This window comes from Chroicocephalus ridibundus, chromosome 1 (genome assembly GCF_963924245.1).
Source record: "Chroicocephalus ridibundus chromosome 1, bChrRid1.1, whole genome shotgun sequence".
Classification (NCBI taxonomy): Eukaryota; Metazoa; Chordata; class Aves; order Charadriiformes; family Laridae; genus Chroicocephalus; species Chroicocephalus ridibundus.
The window spans coordinates 43,558,429-43,579,418 of NC_086284.1; the positions used below are offsets into that span (position 1 = coordinate 43,558,429).

The 20,990-nt window shown below is 36.5% G+C and overlaps 1 protein-coding gene across 4 annotated transcripts in view; it reads right to left on the reverse strand.

Annotated features, from left to right (window-relative positions):
• Positions 1-8,381: 8,381 nt before the first annotated feature.
• PCDH9 (protocadherin 9) overlaps positions 8,382-20,990 on the reverse strand; it is a 704,561-nt gene continuing 691,952 nt past the window's right edge. For all 4 annotated transcript variants that reach the window (XM_063335354.1, XM_063335335.1, XM_063335345.1 and 1 more), the window contains one exon: positions 8,382-14,657. In XM_063335354.1, the coding sequence (XP_063191424.1) occupies positions 14,284-14,657 (374 nt within the window). In that variant the 3' untranslated portion in view covers positions 8,382-14,283. The remainder of the gene's footprint in view (positions 14,658-20,990) is intronic.

Genomic DNA, 20,990 nt, shown 5'->3' on the forward strand with positions numbered 1-20,990 from the left:
ACAGGTAGGATTGGTACACCACAGTTCGTGTTGAAGAGACTCAGTTGAATCTAAACTTACTAGCAGAAGCATGCATGGTCTTGCTAACCCGTTGTCAAGGACAGAGGTCTCCAGTTAAAAGGTTGTTATTGTTCCCTGCTAACCTCTGTGTTTGGTTTTCTTACAGAGTGCAGGTGGGGGAGGCTAATATGGCCGGATCTGGTTTCCCTATGGGTGCACAGTGCAAATCTGAACTTGGCAAGTCAGAGGCATTTCTGATGCTTGTGATCCTGTGCCTCTGAGCAGAAGTATTGCATCCATAGTAAAGAAAGGAGGCATCAAAGGAAAAAAAAAATCAACAGCAACCCTTAGGACTACACATGAAACCAATGGGAAAAAGACATCCCAGCAATGCACTGTGTTTGGTTTGGGTTTTGTGTTGTTCTTTTTTCTTTTCCACCCCTTACAACATTTCAGGACAATATGATGACAGATATTCTCTTCGCTCACGAAGGATTATGTAACAAAAAGAATTTGGTAAATGTCGGAGAAGGGATTCTTTTGTGAAAACCACCTCGTAGGCATTGTCTTGCACTTAAGTTGATGAGAAAGTCAGTCTTAAGTGTCTGTGTTAACTGCAGTTGAAGCAACAGAATTTAAATGTTTAGATACTAATTTCAAAGCCTCAATTAATTAATAAAAACAGTTTCAAATTTATTTTTAAATAGTCAGACTAATGAATTAGTTCACTAAATTATTTGGATTTCTAAGTGATGATAGAAAAAGCTTTCAATATCTCTGAATTCATGGAACTAAATTATATGCTTATGTATGCCCTCAATTGCATTCTGGATTTACAATAAAACTCTTCAATCTGACAACTAAAATAAAAAGTTTCTATGGCATTTAAAAAATCTTCAGCTCAAATTAGCCGGTATAGGAATGAATATATATTCTTTTCACTATATGCTGTCCATTTATTTATTTATTTTTACATTTTGGCTTTGAAATTCTCATTGTGAAATTAATTATCAGAGTTTGGGAAACATATGGGGAAATCATTAGACCCATGACTAAATAATAAAAAAAATAAATAAAAGAAAAATTCCATCTTATTTTTCTTTCAAAATAATGGTCACAATTGGTGTGTCTCATCTGACTGAAAGTAGATCTTCTTCACGATTGTAGTTGTCCTAGTATTCATCAGAGTTATAACAATTGCTTCTTCTCCACTTTCACGTGCACACACACACACAGACACAAAATATCTACAGTCAGAAGGCATCTGCAGTTAGACACCAAGATTCAGAAAACGACATCTGCAATTCAGCCTTCTCACACATATTACAATTAACATCCCACTTCTAGATGTATTCATAATATGCTCTCACTGGCTACATACTGATTACTTCGGCTTTGCCTGGACTGGTAGTACCAATCAAGACTGTCCAAAATAAAGCCTTTGGGGAGACACCCAGGTTCTGTTGTTACTCAGTCTGCATGCCTATCCTGATATCTGAATTACAGTGATATTTTAAGGACCTTAACAAGCAGAACATGGTTTTGGGGGGAAGTGGAAATGACTGACACAGAAGAGACAGAGACTAGATGAAGACTGCTTATAGATAACAGATAATGTCAGGTTTTAATGGAAATTTGGGGTTGAGTCTAGCAATACAAGGCTAATGTGATTAGTTAGACAGGAACTTGTATGTGGATCTACGGTCAGACAGGGAAAAGTTTAGACAAAGAAATTAGGAGGTGCTGCTTATGGACAAGGAAGAAGAGTTAAGTTACAGTTCAGAGAGGTTAAAAAAGTGGTGATCTAAGTACACCAGAATGTTCATCACCATGGAACATTGTTGCTTTCAAGACATCCTGGCCTCCTCACACTCCAGTGGAACTCATGAGTTTTGAGTGTTGAAGTCAAGAAGGACTTCTGTAAGTGAATGCCTTCCAGCATATTACCACCTCCCTTCTAAGCTTGAATTAGCACTACTGTAATAATTCTAGCTCCTTCCAGTGAGGCTGCATTGCTGGATCACCAAGGAACTTCCTAGTGTTCTGGGGAAGAGCTTTACCTACAGCGTATACGCAGCAGTCCATCTGCTCCATGAGTCTGAGCCCAGAACAGGACTGCATATTCCTTCTTCTTTGGAGTTATTTCCCTACTCTTCCCCACTTTTTTGGGGGAAGAGTAATAACACCTGCATCAACATTTACAGGGTCTAGTACTACATCTCCTGTGTCACGCATAATAGTCTCAGACATCATAGGGACACATTCCCTAAGAAGATATCCATCCTGATCTTGGCTACAGCAAGCACAAACATCAAGTATAACATTTTTCTTTTCTCTTTCCTTTTTCTCTTTCCCTCTCTTTATAGACAGTCAAAACCATCCCATGCTATTCTGGCTTCTTGCTCCCTTCAAGAACTCTCACACTTAGTGAAAGCAGCTTCTCTGCATAATTATCTACAAGCATACAACCTGTGACACCCTTGAAAAGCATGATTTATCCCTCAAAATATGGAGGTACTGCCTGCACCGATGTAAAGGTAATCTTCAGCAAGTCTTGAAGCAAGTCAATGCCATCTTTGGGATGTACTTTGCTGTGCAAAGCTTTGAATTCATGGGCAATCTGGGTTGCTTCAGGGTCTAAAGGAGGAAATGGAGTGGCCTTCCCACCAATGTTACAAAGATTCAGATAGAAGGAGGTCCTGCAGGATTAGGGAGGGTTTATGATTTGCTAAAATGTGTCACTCACCCTGGATATCTTAAATTTTGCAGAAGAGCAAAGGTAGGTAGGAACAGTGAGAGACTACACAAGAACATTGACATCCATTGCTACTAGAATAAGACTGGGAACAATCAGGCAGATCATATCAAAAGAAAAATGTGTTTATTTCATACATCAGCAGAAATTAAAGATGGTAAAGGAACGCATTTCACATCTGAAGAGTTCTCTCAGGTAAACCCTTCCAGTATTTAAAGGGGACCTTTAAGGGGCAGGGGCGGGGCAGAGATGGGGAGGGATTCTTTATCAGGGAGTGTAGTGATAGGACGAGGGGTAATGGTTTTAAACTGAAAGAGGGGAGATCTAATTTAGATATTAGGAAGAAATTCTTTACTGTGGGGGTGGCGAGACACAGGAACAGGTTGCCCAGAGAAGTTGTGGATGCTTCATCCCTGGAAGTGTTCAAGACCAGGCTGGATGGGGCTTTGAAAAACCTGGTCTAGAGGAAGGTGTCATTGCCCATGGCAGGGGGGCTTGAAACAAGATGATCTTTAAGGTCCCTTCCAACCCAAACCATTCTATGATTCTATGATTCTACTGTTGGGGTTTTTTTCAACCTCCAGTGGCAGTATATACACTCCTCATGGAAGCAGAGTGCTCCGGCTTGAAGAAGACATATCAATCTGCCTATGTTCATCCTAGCTTTTTGATAGTGATTATAGGACTTTCCCAGGATGTCCAAAGGGACCGGTTGCCCTCATTAGTTGCAGTGGAGGTGCTGAGAGGCCCATCAGTAGTGGGAGTGTAGAGATGCCCCTTTGGCATGGCTGTGTTGATGCTCAAGGGTGAGCTAGGAGACATCACGGAAGGTCTCCCACATGTGACACATTGCCACCTACACTACAGCCCTCTGTAGTAGGAGCTCGTGTAACAAATAGCCCACTGTAGGCTTACAATTTCAGGACTAATATAACATAACACTTCTAGGCAATGCTAAAGAAAGTTGTAGGTGGTTCCTGCCTCCCATATTACCTGTGCTTGTTCCTAGACAGGTCTAAACAGCAAGCTGAAGACACTCCTCAGTTCATAGTGCTTAGATTGATCAGAATGTCTGTTGGCTGGAAGGCAAACGTTGTGATTTAGCTCTTACCATTCTCCACAATTCAGGCTCAGGTGTTCTGTTTTGAGGATAAGAATCTTATTGATTTAAGCCAGTGAACATATCCATGAAGACAGCATTTGTCTAAGTCCATGAGCAGCTTGCTGGACAGAGATGTATGAGGAGGTTATGAACATGTGCAGAGCCTACTCTGTGAACACTAAAAAAACATTAAAACTGATGGAGGGCAACTATTAATTTTAGTGCCGATGGGAGGAGCTAGTGCTGACATACAGCTGGGTGCTGTGAGGTAGATCTGTAACTACATGCTATAATTCAGGCAGTCTGAATGTTTCTATGTTAAGATCGTTGTTCCCCTTTACTCCTCTATGTAAAGTAATTGTCGGCTACACAGCAGGATTACTTGGGGCCATATGAGTTTAAGGATTTTACGATGTCTCTGATTGACATATCCTCTCATCTTTATTTGGTGTAATGACCGCTGACATGAAAACTGCTGCTTGAGCTAATCCATCTCCCACTGAAATCAAAGGGACTTTCTAATACAGGGACCTTTGCAGAATAAAGACACCTTCAAGAAAAAATGTGGTTTCACAAATTTTACAAATTCCACTCTAGGCAGAGCTGTCAACTATTTACTTTTGGAAAAATACCAGCTCCACAACCTCAGGATCCGATCAGCTGCCGTCTATGACACAAAAAAAAGAGGTTGCAAATGCAAGAGAAGGGCAATGAATTCAGAATAGCTCCTCTGTGTCCATGGCCTATTGTCATGTTTATTCTAGCATAATCATAATGCCATAAACATTCAAAATACAAAAACACTGTCATAAATGGCAGCTTTAGGTATTCAATAGATTGGGCAGCAACCAGTCCATAGTAAATCCAGACGCACTGTTGGAAACTAGTCAGAAAATAATATTTTGGTAGCTGCATAATGTGAAAAATGCAATTTAATTCTCTCTTCTGTTTGTTTTCATTTTTTAATGCTTCTTTTGGTTGGCAGTTGGTTGATGTATTGGTTCAAATACCCAAAAGCATCAATGGGTGTTAAACTAAATTTCTATAATTTTGGAAATGTAGAGACTGAGACCTCATTAAATCAGTAGTATCCCTTTTGAAACCTTCCACGTCTACTCCCAATGCTAATGTAGTTGAATTAGTAATTATGCAATTGTTCAGGACTAAAGAATTACAGAGTCTGTGACTGCAAGCTTATTATAAATAGTAATCATGCATTTGATATTCTAAAAATGCGGAGAAACTAAATTTCTATGTACTTCCCATCCAAGAACCATATATTAACTGAATGCATATTTGTGTAGAATTATTGCTTGTAAGTTTATTGAGTTCAGCCTTTAGCATGGTAATTGAACTATATATGGTAAGGCATCCAAAGAAAATTAATATTAGCAATACACTTCCCTGCAGCCACATGTTTTACAAAGAAAAAAAAAAACAACAAACATTTAAAAATCTCGAATGTATCTTTCCCTCATCCTTCTGCAAAGTTTGTTTGCTTTCTCTTTTCTTTTTTTTTTTTTGTTTTTGTTTAACCAGAGGGTGCACGTATTAGCTTCAATCTCTTTTTCACTGTTGTTCTGCTTATAGGTTTACAGGTTTTCAATATTATTGGTGGGTAATTTGACATCGTAAAGTATCCTGAGACAGCTGTCAGCTGCAAAGTTTGGAACAGGTTCTGCACCCTGATTCTCCATAAAGCAGAGAGCTAGTGTGTCTAAACATGGGAATAGAAGGTTTCTTTTTGGAGATCTTCAAACACAGTTGTTTACATGTTAGGGAACTTGAGTTTATTTTAAAAGGCTGTTCTACAATGCATCTAAAACTAAGGAGCCAGAGACCTACCTAAGATTGTATTCCCCCCAAATCCATATATCCAGAGGCTTCTCATGTTTCAAGTCATTTTCAGAATGACGTTTAGACCCTTCATGAAGCACAACTGTTCATGATTTCATTCGGTGTTGTTCCTAAAGAAGGAAACAAATGGTGTGTTGCTGAATCAGTCAGCACCAGTAAGTAGGTAGTGATCACTGAATTAATAGACCATTGTAAATTCTGCTTTCATAACACAGTACAGGGTTTTTTTGTGTGTGTGAATAAAACAATTGTCTTTATGTGGCTGCTTTCTTTTCCTTTTCGTTTTTCTCTTGGGGGCTTAACACCACATGGTGGACAGTAATTATGCATGGTCTTTATCAATAATGTAGAAGCAACTTCCTATTGAAGATAGCTTAAGTGTCCTAGGAGTACAAGATCATGCAGTAAAAGCACAGGCCTATGCCATTCCCTGTGGTAGATAACACTCTGGAAAAAAATTCTAAATAAAAAGCAAAATAAAATCAAAAGTACAAACACTGTAAAAAGAATTCAAACTTTATCCTCCCAAAAGAAAACAAACTATAAACTTACATTCTAGGAATTACAAAGTAACATACATAAACCTGAAGAATACTCTCTTTAAGGATCTCCTTACCCAGTAGGAAGAAGGATATAGTGCTTGTTATATAATGATTGAATAGTCTCTTGCAACAGAATTTCTATTAATGTGATATTGGATTTTTTGTTTTATATGACTGAAGTTCTTTAATGTAACAATGAATTAATTTAAATATCAGATGAAAACACAAACATCTGCACAACCTGGAACTTGCAGAATGTTGCACATGAAAAGAAATTCACCGATGACTTTACAGTATTAAACCTGTATCTTTATCATCTGTGCCCTTTTGCAGGGGGGTAGGGGGTAGAAGTGTCTGAATTGTTTATCAGGAGTGTAATCCTTTGTGTAGTGTCTTTTCTTTTTTTTCTCTTTGCAAATTGGTAACAGACAATTTCTTATTCATTTGTGCCTATGGATTATTTGCAAGCTATCTATAGTTAATGATTTTATAAGCATTTGATATTAAAAATTCAGTAGTCAAACTCACTGCTCAGTTACTGAAGTCACGTGGTATTGTTTCTGGTCTCTATATACATATGGCAGGCAGAAGAGCAATGTCTCCAAAAAAAGTAGCATTTCTTAAAAGGAGTGTGTATACCAAATGGAAGAAATTCAGCAGAAGAATGGTACAGCCTTGCCATAATTCTGGATACCCCTTTTGAACAAGAAAATAGTGTTAAAAGTGTGCTACGTACACAAACCTATACAGATAGGAGGATCATTTTTTACGGTGTTACAGAGATATGAGGACTTAGAACACATTTTTAAGGGCCTTAAATGTTTTCTTCATCAAATTCAAGCTGTCATAGTTTACTTCTTCTCTAACACATGCAGCCTTCTGCTATCTCCTCCTTTTCCCATCTTGCTGCTACGCTCTCCTGTTCTCCGTTGTGAAAGCAATGAGGTCAACAGCTGCCTTTTCCATGAGCACCCATGTTACAAGATGTCAAAAATGTCTGCATAGCTGCAACACCACACAGATCCAACTCTCAATTCCCTATTTGAAAAGAAACAGAAAATACCTCTCTATACCTTGGGAAGGTTGTGGTACAGGTAAATATAACATAGTAACAGAAATCAGCTTAACGTTGAAATCTTTGAGGAGTACAGGCAGGTTTTCAAGTGAAGAAAGAAAAAGCAAATTGTAGGAGGATGCCTTAGGAAATGGCTGGTGGATATAGTGCCCAAGGAACTTAAAAGAACCGTCCAACTTGGGTAGGCAGTAGGAACTCTCAACTACCTCAAGTTCAGTCTACCATTTTATGGCACTGCAGACTTACCTCTTCAGCAAACATCCAAGGCAATAAGGTGTCAGGGAAGGGAAGGGAAGGGAAGGGAAGGGAAGGGAAGGGAAGGGAAGGGAAGGGAAGGGAAGGGAAGGGAAGGGAAGGGAAGGGAAGGGAAGGGAAGGGAAGGGAAGGGAAGGGAAGGGAAGGGAAGGGAAGGGAAGGGAAGGGAAGGGAAGGGAAGAATCTTTCTATGGAATATTGCAGTGAGTGAAAGGAAAGCAGAAGATGAGTTTCCTTTGAGCAAATACACATTTAAATACTGGTGAAATGCTGTCTTTTTGAAATAAAATTCCCATTTACTTTGATGCAACTAAGGCTTACCAACAACAGTTCCCGGTTTTATCAACCATCAGTGTTTGAGCTCCTCAAACATTCTAGTTGATCCTTTCTACAAAACAGCTGTTAAATCAGCTGTTCTAAATACTATCCTCTGAGTGTAGACTCTCTCCCTCTCCCCCATCTGAGACTTAATATATCTTTACCAGCGAAATGAAGAATGCTTATGAAGGTTTGCTTCTGACAGCTACACTAAGCAAGCCCTAAGTACTGTATTATGTATTTATATTATGGCTGATTTAAAGTACAGATATCATCCTAATTTCAATTGTGAATAAAGGCAAAAAGACATATAAATGCCATTGGGTCATTCAGAGTTGCATGAAGAAATGTTATCTCAGCTTTCCTTTAAAATTGGACTGTGTACAAGGAGATAGTAAACACATAAAAAGACACATTCTTAAAACTCAGATCACTAATAAATTTTGTTATAGGTATATATTTAGACAATAAAATAAACAGTTATAATTCCCGTACAGTACTTACCCATTTTAACATTATCACATGGTTGTACAAACAGGATTATAACAAGCAAAAGAAAGCACTTTATTTAATGAATAAATAATCAAAAGCATTGGTGAGGGTAGTCTTAAGAATATGCTGCTTCATACAGTTTAAAGTACATCAAACAACAAAATCCATAGTCCCAAAATTCCATTAAATAATACTGAGTAATTATGTGATTGATAATATTTAAGTATATATATATAATCTATATATATATATGTGTATATAATCATATCATTATGAGTAATTAAGATATCTATTTACATGCCATGCAATATTAGAATGTGTTGCAATACCTAGGCACAACAGGTGGATTTAAGAATGGCTGTGGTAAAAACAAAAACAAAAAACACTTATTTTTGAAAATGAGGGATATTACTTTCTTTCAGTTCTTCCTTTTCATAATATACAGTGAGAATTTGAGATCCTTTCTGGTAGTTAAAGACATACTTTTTCTATTGTACAATTAGGTAGCAGTAAAAACTTAAAGCTGTAGTTATAGTCATGAGATGCTGCAGTTAGAGAAAGCATTCTTGCTTCAAAACTTAGCATATGATATGCGTGTCTGTGATATTCTTCTCATTGTGGACTCAGTCCTGTGAAATGCTGAGCTTCTCCTACAGGAGTATGCTTACTGCTGTGTTCTAAAGAAATACGGTGCACTCAGTGTCTCAAAAGAGCTGCACAGTATTTGGCAGGATGAGGATACATATCAGGACATAAGTTCTATTAGTGTCCAGTGAAGTGATGTGTCTTTATCAGTCAAAAAAAAAAGAGCTTCTAATTCTGCATTCATTAGCATTAATTCAAGTTTATAAATGAACTACATGGTGTTTTAAAACTCTGGAAATTACAAATTTCCTTCTTCTCAAACATTTGCTAGTCCACTGCATACTGAAGTACTAATATGGGAGGAGTCCTGATATTTTTCTTTGTAAGAGGTTCAAAAAAGCCGAAGGATCAGAATCTGGCCCTTTATGTTATAATCTCACTATGCTCAACTGGTTGAAAACAAACTATATAACTGCTTCTCACAAGAAAAGGAGATTATAATATAAGCAGCTGTGTTATATTAGGTATTATATTTTAGAGAAGGATATGTTGTAATTTTAAAAGGAAGCATCTACCGAGATTTTTTTTTTTGAACAAGTGGAAAAGTCAAAGGTAGTTTTGCATTATGGCGTAATTACATTTGATGAATGTGTCCACTAAGGTGACCAGCAGTGAAAGTTAATAAAACTAATATTAACTGAGTTAGAGCTTAACTGTCCATGATATATTGAGCTGATTCACACCTCTGGGTGATATTCTATCATGTTTTCTGTACACTAAAATACCTTGCTTTGCTCTAGAATTGGTTTCCATTTTGAAGTGTTTCATCACAGCAGCAAGGACTGCACGCATATAAACTAAATAAAGTCAAGGCTTGGGAACACATTTCTGCTGAAGGAGTGTGTTAAACAGGCAAGAACTGAGCATTCAGAGACAATGCCATAAGTACTCAGTTGCTTTTGCTGTCTGAATTGGCACACGTGAGCACGTGTGCTGTAGGCTTATTTTACCTTATGGCAAGGATACATGCCATAAGAATGTTTCATCAGCTGAATCAAGGTAAATATTTTGTGGCCATAAGGAAATCAGTCATCACAGGCTACTAGTTCTTCTGTCTGGACTGGATAAGTCACCACTATTGTGCTCTCATATGCTTTTGTAACCTATTTTGAGGTATCAGACGCTACTGCCTAAGGCTATTAGACCCTATCCCTAAGCCTTTTGTCATGTTGTGAGTCCCATCGATACCATGACATCACCTATTGCTGGGTCCCATGATTCTCACCCTGTCCTTCTCTTTTGTTAAAGCTGCTAGTGCCTCCCTCTGTTCAAAACATCCCAAGGTTGAACCCGATTGATGTTGTGATCCTCTTTTTCTTATTTCTCTGTTTTCTCATGTCAGCTACATTAGTCTTTATCCCTCCTGTTTTCTCACACAGATATGCATTTCCCGCTTTTATGCTACTTATGTATCCAGAGCTTCCTGAGTTTCTCCATTAGAGTTTGGTCTACTCCATGCTCGAGTCCTTAAAATTCTTCCTGATCATGATTCCTATTAAAAACTTGCTAACAAGTAATAATCACATTAAACAAGTAATGTGAATATAATTTTCTTCATACCTATTTGTTAAAATTGATGTATATTTCTGCATCCTCCTTAATTCTGGTCCATGTATTTCTTTGTCTGCCTTCAGACAGTTCCTTGGGAAAGAGGTCCTGACTGTTCTATCTTTAGTAAGAGATGGTACAGCATAGGATTAAGTAAGACTAAACGACTATATCCATGTATGCTTCCCATTTTCTATTTGGACACAGGGCTTTGGTCAGTGACAGTAAAAATAAAGGACTGTTGAAGAAACCTTTGGTTTATACTTTTAGCAGTTCTTCAAATGCGTGCATTAAGACATAAATAAACAGAACCCAATGTTCCTAGCTGAAGAAAAAAAGCCCAAAGAGGCATCCATACCATGCCAGCTTACCAATAATTTTATGTTTAACCTCAAAGCTAGTAAGCTTGAATAGTCACCAATATTCAGCTGCCTTCTTATTCTGTGCAGTGGGATTTTTGATTTTTTTTTTTTTAAGTTCTTCGTCTGACACATCACTGAATTCACAAATCACTGTCAGGATTTAATATTCTTTGGTTTTTTGTTTTCCTTAATTTCTGAGTTTTAGACAGCAATACCAGTACTACTGATTGAGCAAACCAAACAGCTGTGAATAAATAGACACTTGCTGAATACATGTTTAGGGCCAAATCCAGATTCTGTGGAAAGCCCTGGGAAACATTCCTTTGTCTTAAATGGGGTTAAGATACAGTTCTCTGTGCTCCAGATATTTCTTTCTTTTCTTCTCTTTCCCTCCCTCTCTTCTTTCTTTCTTTCCTATCTTTTTTTTTAATTCTTTTTTTAATAATTCTTTCAAAGTTGGGTAAGGCCTTCATAAACTAAAATTACCCAAAATAAAATTTCAGAAAATGAAATGAGAATATTTTCACCTGCCAGAAATTTAAATCATACTTTTTTGTGCTCCTCCTACACAGTTTGATGGCAGCACACAGTATTAAAAGTTGGAATAGAATATAGTTCTCTTTCTGTAGCAATAGTCACATCATTTAATTCCTGTCCTTCATAGAATTTTTTTCAAATATATTCTGTTTAAAAAGGCACTTATAATTTAAAATAGTTGGTGCTATTTGGGTTTTCTTAATTATTATTATTTCTTACTTATTCTTACTTATTGTATTTCTGGTTTTAATACAGAACTCAGGGCACCACTGCATTAAAACTCAGCTTCCTCAAAAATAGGTTACTTTAATTGATATATCTTTTTCAAGGTTTCTGGGCTTTTTTTTTTCTTTTTTCCTTTTTTCTTTTTTTTTTTTTAACTGTGCTGCAACAAAAGTGGTTATATAACCACACAAATTTTCCTCGTAAGAAAGTATTTACCGTATTTTGATATGACTTTACTTTTCTCTCAAAAGAAAGACTGAGGTGTGGTAAGTGCTGTTTTTTCTATATGCTACCACTGTACTATTACAAAGACTCATGCAAGGTTGCTTATTACATGTGCTTAAGTATGCCTAACAAATCTGGGCTAGATTCTGTCACCTTTAAGCTGGTAAGTAACACTTTACCTAATTCAGATAAATCCTTTTGAATAAGTTCCTATAGGAATGACAGAATGTAGCCCTCAGGATTTATTATTTGTTGTATATTCCGTTCTTATACATATCTATATGAACCAAATGGACCATGATATGCTTAGAAAAATAACTGGAAATTCAGAATGAAACAATGAAACAAACCAACCAACAACAACAGAAAGAAAGATAAATTAACTGGAATAAAGTCCCTTAGGCATCTGCCCAAGAACTAACACAACACAATCAGGAATTCAGAACATTTATTGCAAGAGCTGAATAACTAAATAACGTTGAGCTGGCAAAGCAGTAACAAGGATAACTGGTTAGATATTTATTCTGTCAAAGTCATCAAACACCCCTCACAAACTGACATAAGTACTGCAATAAGCAATGCACCCCTAACCCATTTTAATGCCTTTTATACTGTGGAGGGGGAAAAAAATACTAAAAAAAAAAATAAAAAATTGAACTGCTATATACAAAAGAATAAAGAAAAAAAAAGTTTGTGTTTTTGGTAAGAATAAAATCACCTTCAGATTAGCTAAATTTGTTACTTTAAGACTGATGTTTCACTGTGACATAAGTAACTTGCTTTTTTCTGTAAGGACTTTTTTTTTCTTTTTTTTTTTTTGCATGCTATTTATTTGTGTAAATCATCTGTCATGCCTTAACAAAAAACATCTAAAAATGTATGAATTTGGATTTGCTCTGCGTGCAACTTAGATCTTACTAACATTAGGAGTCACTCTGCTGGTTTGACTGAGGTGACATGATACTGGTACCTGCCAGGCATTGACCAACTATGATAACAAACAGTTAAACAGCAATAATTAGAGATTTAACCCTTTAGTTCCCCCAACTAGCCTACCAGGAGAATGCTCTGCTACATCATGAAGGCACAACACATTAAATATTCTGTGGCTATGGTCTAAAAACACTTGTGTTACTACAACATTAACGCAGATGAAGATCAACACAAATGCTGCTGTTTCAGCAATACAAACTGTCTTAGGTATAGACACACACCTGCCCAATTGGAAAAACATGATTATTGTATTTTGCTCCTGTAGAATTTCCTCCATATGTTCCAGCTGAGATCAATGTCAGCTATCACTCGTTAAATGACACACTGCAGCTAATTTGATCAAGAAATCCAAATGAACAGCTTTTCCTTTCACCCACCACCACGAATTTAAATATTCTTCTTTTGTTTTGCAGTTTCCCTATTTTATGAAACATAATGGAAGTTTAAATAAAGATTGCTAAATTTTTAAGCCCTTACACAAGTCCTTTAATTTCTTAATATTAAAAAAAAAAAAAAAGAAAAAAATGGCATCATTTGCTACTACATAGAAAGAAAAATCTTTTTTTTTCTTTCTACAACCAAATTTCCCTCCCACCCCATCACTCCTTTTTCACTTTTAACACAAGAGTTTTGATTTCCTTGGAACATTGTGTGTCAGACAGACTACTAACACAGAAACACCATCACTGAAAATAAAAGCAAAACAACAGGAAGCAAATGAAGGAAAGTAAAAAGCAACTGTGAAGCACAGATATATGCTACAGTATCTTTTCAAGTGAATGTTATAAGTACACAAAAATTGTAAGTAATAATTGTTTCTATTTACAAGTATTTGAACACTGATCGACTTATAAGTGTCCACTAACATTGTTAATAGCACAATAGGTTTAATGTTTACAGTTTCAGTTGTTTTGTTTGCAATGTGATCTCAAGTACAACAGTCCCAGCATAGATCAATGACAACAAAAGCACAATTTTCTAACTGGATATGCTTTTCAATCATTGCAATCCACTGAACTTTCTCACTCTCTCGCTCTCCAAATGCATCTTCTGTTGTTCATAGCAGCAGTCCAGGGTCAAAAAACAAACAAACAAACAAAAAAGGATATTTGCAAACTGGAGAGATCTCTGCAGATTTTAATCATGTCTATTTAACAAAACCACACAACTAGTAGAAACACTCTTTCATGTTGCAGGACATCATACCTTCCACGGTGCTAACATAAAGATATGCATATCTCTGCTAGGTGAAGCATAGTTCTAGAGGGCTACCCAGTACATAAAGCTCTGACACACACACAGTATTAGCAAGTCTAAGTAGGCTAAAGTCATTGGTCCAAAGCAACCATTTCTTATAGCTGGTGCTCCTTTGGACTCTCAACAGCTCCTGAGGCCTGTTTATAAGACTTCAAGTTGGCCAGAGGAATGTCAGTCATGTGGTTGCCAGTGTTGAAATGGCCTTCACTGGAACCATACTGCTTTCGGTCACTGAACTGGTTTCTGTTGCTATCTTCTTTCCAGGTCCTGGTCAATGTGTGTCCATTAACTAGTTTGTCCTTCTTAACCCATTCTTTCTGAGGTGCAAAGGTGGAGAGAGGAGACTTTGGCTGTTGGTACGGGCCCAAGCTGGGAGGCATCCAACAGTTGTCTGAGTGACCCAAAACCAGGCATTCTTGAGTACACATCTCCGTAGCTTCAGCTAATCCTCGTGGCCCAAGAGGCCCATCTGTAGAAGAAAAACAAACAGAAAGAAGAAAGAGGGAGAGAGAAAAAAAAGACAGCATATTAGACTGTGATATTTGGCGTTAAATTTATACATATACCTCATGTGAAAATTAGCAATGACCCTGCAACAAAATATTGTGCTGGTAAATCTGAGAGACATTTTCATTCTGTTAGAGAGTAGTTGCTTTGTAGAGCATATACTCTCTGTATATGCTACATACGTAGTTTCAAAAAGTGGAAATACAGTTCTGTAGGCAGATCTGTATACAGATCTGTAGGCAAGATTATTCTAATGTCTACTATTTTACAAACTTGGATTGGCGCATAGTTCTAGACTTCTACCCATAAAACTCTGATGCACACTTTCAACAAGTAGGTTGATTTTAGAATGAAGCCATGAAACACTTCAAAACATTGCGATGGGAAAGAGAATAAAATCTGTAATTCTTCTGACCATTATACACATCCCGGATAGCTGCTACACAACCATAAAAATCAAGGGGTAAATAAAAAAAAAGGTGTCTCATGTAAATCTTGCACTTGATAAAGAACTGTTCTCATAATTCTTTGTAAGTAAGCAATATGAGACCATGGGAGATAGAAATAAAGTCTGCTGAAGTACTATGCATATTAAATATCCATATCATTTTTCACACACTACTGAGGACACAGCTGGCCAGCTGCAGACCCATGTCTTCGGCAGCTCTAAATTCCTCTCAGTCTTACTGCATTTCTAAATAGCTGAATTTGCTCCTCTGATCAGAATGGATGTATGAGGAAGGGCAATCCAGGAAAAAGGCAGAGAAAATCACTTTGTGTGTCTTTGTTAGATATTTCTCAATATCTAAGTTATGCTTTGTCATGATTCTTTGCTAACTGCATTGTAATTCTGAGCAAGAATTTTGAGATGCTTTTTCTTGACTTCAGAGTAATTCAACTGGCTAGTGCTCTAGACATTGGAAGATTTAAGGAGACATTTTTCTTTGATTAAACAGCCCAGTGACAGGAAGGAAATTATAGATTGATTTTTGAGAAAGAACTTTAGCAGGTAGGCATGAATAGTGAAGTTATGAAGCGTCTTAAAAAGCAGTACTAATCAGAAGAAAAATGTCAGTAGTATATCAGAAAAAGAAAAGTGTATATTTTTAATAATATAATTGAGAGTCAAAATTATAAGTGAGGACACTAACAAAGATTACAGTGCTACAATGCCAAAGAATATTTCATTCTCTTGTACTTCATGCATATACAATAAATTACCCTTAGAAACAGACATTTTTCTGAATACTGACATTACCCCAATTAATTTCATGGAAATTGCTATTCTTTCTCAGTTTTTTTTTTTGTTTGGTTAGTTGGTTTTTTAACTGACACATAACAATTTATGGTAGCAAATTCCACAGATTAACAACCCAGTGCTTTTACACACACATATAGAAAATGCAATCAGGTATATTACTACATGTTAAAATGTAATTAATCTTCTTATCTTTGAATAGTTCCTCTTTTTGAATATCTGGAGGATATACAGTATGCTGTTGATGTGACAGAATATAATAAACCATAATAAAAGTTGCTTCTGCATTCCCTGTATAAGAAATTGTCCTATTGCTGACAACTAGAACATGGAAAATGTACAGTATCAATGCTACTTTCCATTTAGGTCAATACAAGATGAAATAATTAACCCAGAACCATTAGGAAAAAAAGAAAAAGCAACTGTAAAGTAGGAGTTTAGCAGAGATTTCAATGAGTACCAGGAACCTTGATTCTAAAATGAGAACTGTGGTAATTCCCTGGAAGAGTGAGATTCTTTTTTCTATAAAGCTCTTCTTTGAATCTTATAGTATGAAGTTATAATCAAATTGAGGTAGGTACTCAGTACTAAAACAAAGCAATAATAAGTAAAGCAAGTACTCTGAGTTTATTGTTAACATTTCCTAAGGTTAATCTATAAATTAAAGGCAGATTTATTTATTTTTTCCTGACAACAGAAATTTAATTTTGATTAGTTTTTTCCCATTTTCATAGGAAGGAAATGAGAAGTGGCAGAACTATTTTCAACCTTCATACTCTCACAGTACAATACTATCTTGCTGACTAAGTAGGAAAGGCTTGGCAGGGATTAAAACTTTCAAAACACAAATAAAACCCTTCACCACAGAATAACACATTTCAAGAAATACAGTGCATGCACTCTGTGCTTCCAGTCTACAGAGGAATAAAAGGTTAACAAGAGAGCCTTCAGTACTATAGCCCTGAAAGGGATAAGTTACTTTTCCTGTTTAGTTAAATAAATTTCAAGACATAAGATATTTATTTCCATTTAAAATTTAAATGCCTAATAAACTGGTTTTACTTAGAACTAAATATGTGTGTGGCCCTATAAGCTACATGCCAAACTCTTTGGAACATTTACTTCACGTGTTTTGCTTTCTATAGTAACAGTTCTAGGCAGTTAATGCTGTTAAACTCAGAACGGATTTTAAACATCCATTGCTTTAGCCATCTTTAAATTGATAAACTTTCTGGAGAGCACTGGAATATTTAGATATCTCTTACTGTGAGCTGAATACAGGAATGGGGTAACAAAACCTGTTCAGAAGGAGCAGCTCCTTGGTTTTTTGGTTGGTTTTTTTTTGTTTGTTTTGTTTAACAAAATACCACTGTCCCACTTAGACTTCAAAAATCAATTATTGTATGCAGGCAACTCCTTCTACAGTCAACCTTCCCTATGCAAAGATTTCAACCAAAGGGAAGACCAAGGCAGCCTCTGCAGTGGGCCAATTACAATTTTTGTATGGAAGTAGGACAGTTGTAGGCAGAGTGAGGCCCGTTCCTTTTAGGAGAGGACAGGGAATCCCAGGGGAACACCTGTAGACACTTCTTTTAGCTGTATAACTTTTCAAATAGCTGTGAGGTATGGTATAAGTCTGCATACACCTCTACCTATGCCTCTATGTAAACAACTATGAATAAAATGCATGTCCAGAATCGAGACCTGGTTCAGACTCCTACGCAAGTGAATATGCATATTTTCCAGTACTCTGACTCATACTTTCCAATCTGTAAAATACAAGGAATATTTACTTGCCTTATTAAAATATTGTGAGGTTTAAATTTACGAAATTCCTTGCAAGATTTAATCTAATATATAATTAACAATTATTATTTTAATAACTTTTGGTTTAAGCCATCACAGGAGAGAAAGAAATCCACAAAATATTTTTTTTAGAAATGCAGATTGTTAAAATAATATATTTTACTGTTGAGTTACTACAAGGAATGATCATGCTTACTGATTTAGGAAAAAGCTTCATTCATAAAGTGTGTGGTGCCTGTCACACATGATCTCCAGTTAAGGCTCTTAGATACAAGCATAATATTTTTGTAAATGTTATTGCTAATAATGGTGGTGATCACAATTTAGAGGACTCTGTAAATGTCCTACTGTGAGACACAGGATGAAGATGAAAAGGTGCCCACACCCATGAAAAAAAAAAAAGAATCTTTCCACAATATGTATTTTTCAGCTTCTGTTTTGTGTAATTATGTTCTCAGGTATAGACAGTTTATTCTTTTCTAAGACTCCTTATTATTCAGGTTGCTATTCAGTAGCATAAAGTGAAAAGATCATAAGCAGTATGATGGGAGAGAGATCTTCTGGGGGTAGCTTGCACTGAAGAGTTGGCTGCTTTGTATTGAGAAAGCATAATGTTGCCTTAATGGTAATTATCTTTCTCCTCCACCACTGCTGAACAATAGCTTTCACCCAATTTTCAAAAGTTGTTTCATTACCACGTACAATGACACCACTTAAAAAGCTGTTCCTGCTGCTTTAATTTTATAATTGCATTAATTTCTTTCCTCTCTTCATAACAATGTCACTGAAATTTCTGTATCAAGTTTTTCCACACTGAAGTACTTTATTGATATGTGGGTTTCTGGGTTTGTTTTTTTTTCCCCAAAGTATTTGTTCTCTGAACAATCCGTAATACATGAGGCTGGTTATCAGTCTTGGCTGCTTGAATATGTAATGACACAAGTGCTGATAAAACTGTACAAGCCATCTGTCTCTGGAGTTAAATGTTTTGAAAGCAAACACAAAAGTGCATAACAAACACTCCCTTAAATTGTCTTTGTAAATATTTATATCAGATCTTACCCCAAAATGCTTTTTTGTTGTTATTTTATTCTGTTAATAGCTGTCAAGCAGATGCATGACTTCCCTACTCAAAAGCAGACAGGTGTAAGAAGGAAAATAACTTATGCCACTCAAGAGCCGGTCATACCCTAATGCCGGAATTTCTGTATGGTCTTTTATCTCTTTTTATTATACCCAGAAGCTAAACTGCCATTTCATTGATTAACTTACTGCTGCAATTAGCAACTAGCTTCTGGTGTGCTGACCAGCTGCTTTTCAACCTGCTTCTTTAAAGCTCTCTTGCTTAAAGCCAGAAAATTCATTCTTCAATTTGGAGAGTCAAGGCCACAAGATAAGTTCCATGCAGTGAGACATTTTGGTCTTAAAAAAATGAATAGGGGCTCTCTGCCTGAGGGAACTAATGTTAAGTATAGTGGATTTGAACATGGCTATAGTTGTGTTTCAGACAATCATATTTATTTAACTTTTCATATTGAATCTTAAAAAGAAAATAAAACAACAGCAACAACATTTTCAGCTCTATTTAACCTCAAATACAGAAAGCTTTCTTAAGCTTTCATGGGCTACTTTACAAAATGACCTTTTCTGGGACCACATGTTTTTACAGCCTTCCCCACATATATTTGAACTGAAATGACATTATTATATTTCATAGAGGTTTTGAAACTACTGTATATATTATATATAAAAACTGGAAAATAGTTTATAACGAAAAAGATTCTTTTGACTTTTTGTTCTTCTTAAATATCAGCCAAATAAATGAGAAAAGCTGATCTTTATTTCTAGTCTGTTAAAAAATAATAATCCAAGACTACAAAGCCACACACATGCTGTGCTGGATGTGTTTTCTTGGTATTATTAATTAACAGCAAGATTCAGTGAATACTAAAAATATATTTTTAGTGCGTATTCCATGGTCATTCCACCTGGCATAGTCAGTGCTGATAAAATCATATTCTGTTCCCAAATCACCTTGTTCCAAGGTCGCTGGACTTCTACTATTGTTGCTACCAGTTTTGGTAGACTTATCACCACCACCTTGTAACCTGCTGCTTCTCTCTCCCCTTCCTGGACTTGCATCCTCTAGGATTTTCTACTTAGGTAGAAATCAAGAAACCCTTGCTAGTTCTTGTTCCCTGTCTTGGCCCAAGCTTCTTTTTCATCAATACTGAACTAAATAATACTGTAAAGTGAGCTTATATCAGTATTACTCAGCAGAGATAAGCTGCCAGAATCTTTAGTTAGCACAACAACAGGAGGGACAGGAAGCTGGTGGATAAGGGTGTGTGGGAGGTACTGCTCAGAATACCGAAATTCAGCAACTAAAGCATTTTCTAAAAAGACAGGAAAGCCTGGCAGAATAAGATTTTCTATGCAATTCTGTGAAGTACCTCAGTGATCCAGATGGGTTCCACAGAAATGTAGGTGTCTAAGATCCAAACAATAATTTCAAAAATCATGTGTGGCTTCTTTGACTCCATGGGCAGCTAAATTTTGAAATGCAAGATTATTCAACTACTTGAAATTCTTCTGCATAGCATTGCTTCAATCTTCTGATGACTGAGATTGTTTCATGCCTAAATCTTTTCAGAGTTAAGAAAGTAAGTGTTCCCTTCCCTTCATACTTTGAATATCTAAATGTGTTTGGCATTTTAAGAGTAATAATGTAGGCCACCAGGTTGTAGATTTGAACAACATAGCAGTGCAGTAGGCTGGGTTTTTTCCCCCTCCAGTTTGTACTCCCCTCCATAGGCTGATTACAGAAAGGGCACCTGCCTTTTGCTTCAAACATTGGCAGAGGCCACTTGTGGTTAGAACATTTCTGGAAGGCTCATCTCCGCTTCCCTTTTTTTCCTGATAGATTCTGGACACTACCTCCTATAGATGTGCAAGAATCAACCTCAATCTTGGTAACAAGAGCTCTTCTGATAAATAAGAAATAGTTCTGTAATCCTTCCTGCAAAGAAGGAGGCTACATTATGATTTCTTACACACCTAGGGAATGCTGAAATTCCTAATCTACTGTAAAAAAGGTGCCTGTTAACACTATGATCCCTGTTAGAAAGTATTGTGTATTTCTTGTCTTGAGTTCCTTTGGCCTGTAGCTGCTCCAGTGCAAAAGCTGCAATGAAAGGGATTGTTACTTAGATGGCTTGGGTTGTTTATTTT